Here is a 5,267-nt window from a genome sequence, read left to right as displayed (position 1 = left end):
GGTGTAAAAAACCAGAAGGCAATGTATTAACTCAGCTTACAATACCTGAACATGAGTGCATGTGTATAATTTAAGGCTTTGTAACAAGAAACATTTTGTGAAAGAGGAGAAACCTCCTTTCAAGTTGTTGGTCAGCGTAGTCCAAGAGACTCACAAAATAACACAGGATAATAGATAATGACACAGCCCTTTATTATCTCCCAGAAACTGAGGATGAGACCCTCTTGCTGAAGACAGGACATACTTTTGTCACAGGACTTGGAGTAATGGAATTAGAACTGACCTGAAAGCCTCTTCTCCAAAGACTAGCTTTCATAGTTCTAGAGGATATTCTGCAAGTTGCTAAGGGAGAAAAATCAATCAATGGTCCAACTGTAGCTTTAAAGTCTAATAACCACACATGACTGACACAAATCTATAGCACTGCAGTACTCGCATTTTTATGCTGGGGGTAATAAACAGGTATCTAATTGGCCTGAAAGCCCTCTCAATGGGAGGGAAACATAGCCAAATACACATGGCTAGAAAGGTCACAGATCCTAGAGAAAACAATCTCTTACATATCCCTAGAGAAATGTAATTTCTTACCATTTGCTAAATATGGACCCTTATTTTTACAGAAAAGTGTACCATTCACCATTCATCAAAAAAGTTTTTTTAGTTGGTCACACATAGAAAATATGTGCTGGAGAGACACCAGCCCTAAGTGATACATCTACAGTGGAACCTCTACACCTACGGTTCATGGAACATAGAAGAACAGGGGTAGAGAAAACACTAATGCATTCCTCAACTCTCACCAGTGAAGCTTCTCATGAAACAGAATGTGATGCACACAGAGCCCATAACTGACCAAGGTATAGAGAATAAGAGACTGCAGAGTGTGTCTCCCTGGATAGGATTCCTATATTAAACATTTCCCACCCATGGCTCAGGGACCATTGTGAAAGAGGGGTTGCAAACAGTGTAAGAGCCAGGTTTGGTGCATGAACATAAGGAAACAGTCTTCCAGGCCTCTGGGAACTTGCTCCTATGAACTTGCAACAATGGTGGCAGGATGCACAAGACCCATGCTGATTCGTCGGACAAAAACCCAGCCTAAAACTGGGGACATGGGAATCAGGCCCCAATCTTTACTGAGGAATTATTAGGAACCAATTTCTGATGAGTGAGGGAAAGTTGGTCTTCTTTAAGGGAGAGAATCTAGATAGACTGATTAAATTCCAGAGGATAAACTTCCACTAAGGGACATCAGGTATAAAAGATTGCCTTGATAGGCCATAACATATTATAACTGAATGCATGAAATTTGGTTGGGGGTTATGAGGGGTACAGATGGTGGAGGGATTCTAAATATGATTAAGATTTATTGTATAAATGCACAAAAATTCAATAAAAATATACGTTATTAAATAACCATCAATTTTTCACCAAGTTGGACTTTGGTGGCATCCTTTATTTGGACAGTCTGGCTCCCTGTTTGTGCTGAGAAGACATTTGTTCATGTCTCCCCAGTAACAGTGTCACACATCATAGGGAACCTCAATAATTGGAGTTTCCTGAGCAGTTGTCCCACTAACTTTAAGACACATGGTGCCACGGTGAGCATCCCATCTCTGGTTGATGGCTGATGCCATGCTGTAGTTTCTGATTCATGCATGTCCCTCACTGGGTCCCAGAATCTCTGCTGGCATCGTTTCTTTCCTTGGGCAGGTTGCTCATAACCCTGTAGCTTTAGATCTGTGCTGTGCTGAAGAAAATGTGCTGCCTTCCGGTTGGATTAGTTTTACTATTGTTTCTGAAAGAACAAGATGAACATGGCTCTCAGCTGATGTCTCAAAGCTTAGTTGACCAGACCCAAATGTGAACCAGCAACTGAACAGACCAAACACTGTTTCCCAATTAACTCAGGAAAAGGAATATGTATTAAAGCAGCGCAGGCCTGAGTTATGCCTGTTAAGAAGTCAAGCAATCCTTCATGATTCCACTTTCATAACTTCTAGAAATAGAAAGCTGACCTGAAGAACCCAAAGATGATGATCAGTACCATCCTGGAGACAAGCCAGAGGAGCAGGAGGAAGCTTCCAGAGTGATGAGCTGTTCACTGCCGTCCTTGTGGGAGGGCCTGTAGGTGCCCACATACGTCAGTGTCTATCACATGCTGAGCTGTGTGCTATCATTGTGTGTCAGTTTTTCCTCACTATTCCTAGTGAATAAATGCGTACATGTGTGGTGAATAGAGGGACTGGGATGAAAAATGACATGGAAAATTCAGACTCCTAAAAACATAGTGGTCTGGCCAGGCCTGTATAGGTTCTTAAGTAAAACTGTGACTATCACATGTTCTCAATACAGGAAGGGGGTTCCCAACCTCAGCTGGCAGCTCCACTCAAGACTGGAGATTGGTCAGGGATTTCTATACACAGCAGAGAAGATGGCACTACTAAATGCATTTTCCATTTACACTTCTAAAGCAGAATACAGGATAAACACTGTTTACCACAGAAAAGTGACTTAACTAGAGATCAAATTCTAAAAGTATAGACACCGTGATGACACTCCAAAGCCACCTTTACAACTACACCAAGCCCAGGCTTTGGTGAGATGCTCACAACAGAGCTCACTATATAGCAGAAGAATATGCAAAGAGGGCCTCCCTCTGCTTATGAAAACCAGCCCAGTCCTGACCCAGCAGCTCTGGGAGGGAAGCCCAGCCCTGCACTCCCAGCTCTTCCCATTCAGTGACCAGCACTGAACACAGACTCACCATGGAGTTGGGGCTGAGCTGGGTTTTCCTTGCTGCTGTTTTAAGAGGTAATTTACTGCATGTGTGAGCGAAGATGAGCTTGAGGGACAATGGACATGCAGATCAGTTTCCTGATCAGAATTTCTATTTGTTTGTAGGTATCCAGTGTCAGGAGCAGCTGGCAGAGTCTGGAGGAGGCTTGGTGAAGCCTTGGGGAAGCCTGAAACTCTCCTGTGCTGCCTCTGGTTTCACATTCAGTAACTGGATGAGTTGGATCTGCCAAACTCCAGGGAAGGGGCTAGAGCGGGTGGGACAAATTAACCCTAATGGAGGTAGCACATACTACCCAGACTCCATGAAGGGCCGATTCACCATCTCAAGAGACAATTCCAAGAACACTTTGTCCCTGCAAATGAGCAGTCTGAGATCTGAGGACACAGCCACATATTACTGTGCAAGGAACACAGTGAGGGGACTTCAGTGTAAACCCAGACACAAACCTCCCTCCAGGGTGTTCAGGACCAACAGGGGGTGCCCAGAACACATAGTGCTCAGAGTCAGGACAGGATTAGATGCAGATATGATTGAGTTCTGGGCTCTACTGACTGCATTGCTTCCAAGTTTGATGGATTCCATGGGATCCTCTCTACATTATGGTCTGTAAGAATCTTTGATAGCTATAAACATAAAGTTTGTGACTTTGCTACAACTTTAAATAAAGACATAACTACTCTGACATGAACAAAATGTAGTGAGTCACTTAAAGGTACAGAATTTCCTGTGCTGTGGTCGCCAGGAGAAGATACTGGGGAGATAAGGGGTTCTGTTGAAACTTGTATTTCATGGAGATTCAAGTCAGAGCTTCTGTGATCCAGTCAGGGCTTGAGAATCAGAAAGGAAATAGGAGGGAGGTGGCCAGCTTCAGTGATCCCATACCTAACTGCTCTCAAATCTTACTTTTGTCTTTAAATACTGTGCACAAAGGACATTGAACGGATTATATTTATTTTTTAATATTTTAATTTTATGTGTATGAGTGTATTGCCTACATGTGTGTCCACGCACCCGCACCCTGAAATGCCTGTGGATGTAAGAAGGAGTTGGATTCTACTGGAAATCGACTCACAGACGCTTGTTAACCACAGTGTGGGTGCTGGGAATCAAACCCATGTCCTCTACAAGAGAAGCCAATGCTCTTTTCTGCTGAGCCATCTATCTCTCCAGCCCTCAAATTGTATTTTAAATTAAATTACTTTCTTACTCCGTGTCTCTCATTCTCACAGTTTTCATTTTTCCTAGTTCCACCAGAAAACATAACTTGTGGGCTAATCCTACAGTTCGTTAATTTATGTGGAACTCAGCTGTGGCTCAGGGTCTGGGTCCTAGGGGGCCTTGGGGAATACTAGTGGGGTGTGCACAGCCCCAGTTTCACAAAGTCCCTCTCCTGCCTTCTTCGAATGAACCCTTCTAGTAAGTAAAATAGACATGATCAAAGTTTGTGCAAAAATGGCAGTTAAATTGTGGTGAGGATGTAGGGCTCACTTTGCTCTGCTCAACCTGCCCTGTGTCTCTTCCATCCTATGTCACCTTGAGGAGACATGCAGATGATCACGCTGATGTGTCTCTGTGAGGCATGTTCTGCTGACACTTCACTAGGAATGCCACTCTGAAACTGAATGTTATTGAAGCCCCTATCTCTCTTCCACCATCCCATGGCTCTCCTCTAACATGTTCTAGATTTTTCTCCTAGAACACAATTGTAAGAAAGATTCTCATTTCATTTATTCTAGATATATATCTGCATAAAAACCCTGTGCAGAAACATATTAGTTTGTAAAGTAAAAAGGTACAATTAAAAAATTAACCCAGACTACAACATTTAAAATAATGGATTGAATGTCTGGCCTTGCCTAGGGAAGAATCTTGAATGGACTGGTATTATCTGGACTAAGAGGAGCGCTAATTACAGCTCAGGCCTGCAGTTTTGAATCCGTATCTCCAAAGTCACAGAAAACAACCAAGTTCTCTTAGAGCGGAGCTATGTAACACTTGAAGACAGTGACATATAATACTGTACCTAGAGCACAGTGATCTGAATCCAGCATAAGCTCAGACAACAACCTCCAACAGAGGTGGCAAAGCAGCTAGAGGTTGCCCAGGAAGATCTGGGAGATCTAATGGCCAACAAGGAACACTTGTAATCAGCATGGAGTAATAGGCTAGGACGAGGTGCTGAGGACTTGCAGTGGAACATCTGCAATAGCGAAGCAGCCCCAGCCTAGGACTCAGCTAAGCACTGCATCCTGGTGAGAGAAATGAATCTTCTACTTTCTGCAAACTGTTTACTGACATGTAGACCGTGAAATGTTTTAACTCTGAAAAAACAGAAATGTTGTCTGTCTTCAGAGAAAAATGTCATCAAAATGATTCCACACCATCTTACAGGCCAAGAAATAAGAAGAGTTATCACGGGTATTATCATGCTAAAATCTCTGGTAATTTAAAAGTTTAATCTCCACAC

At 42.9% G+C, this 5,267-nt stretch overlaps 1 gene segment (V, D, J or C); it reads left to right on the top strand.

Annotated features, from left to right (window-relative positions):
- Positions 1 to 2,715: 2,715 nt before the first annotated feature.
- LOC103750898 lies at positions 2,716 to 3,410 on the top strand. The segment is given in 2 exon segments: positions 2,716 to 2,814; positions 2,905 to 3,410. Coding segments are annotated over 2 exon segments (552 nt in total).
- Positions 3,411 to 5,267: the final 1,857 nt, after the last annotated feature.

This window comes from Nannospalax galili, unplaced genomic scaffold (assembly GCF_000622305.1).
Source record: "Nannospalax galili isolate Female #2095 unplaced genomic scaffold, S.galili_v1.0 scaffold130, whole genome shotgun sequence".
Classification (NCBI taxonomy): domain Eukaryota; kingdom Metazoa; phylum Chordata; class Mammalia; order Rodentia; family Spalacidae; genus Nannospalax; species Nannospalax galili.
Note: the sequence above shows the minus strand (reverse complement) of the source record. Positions and strands in the feature narration are given on the sequence as shown.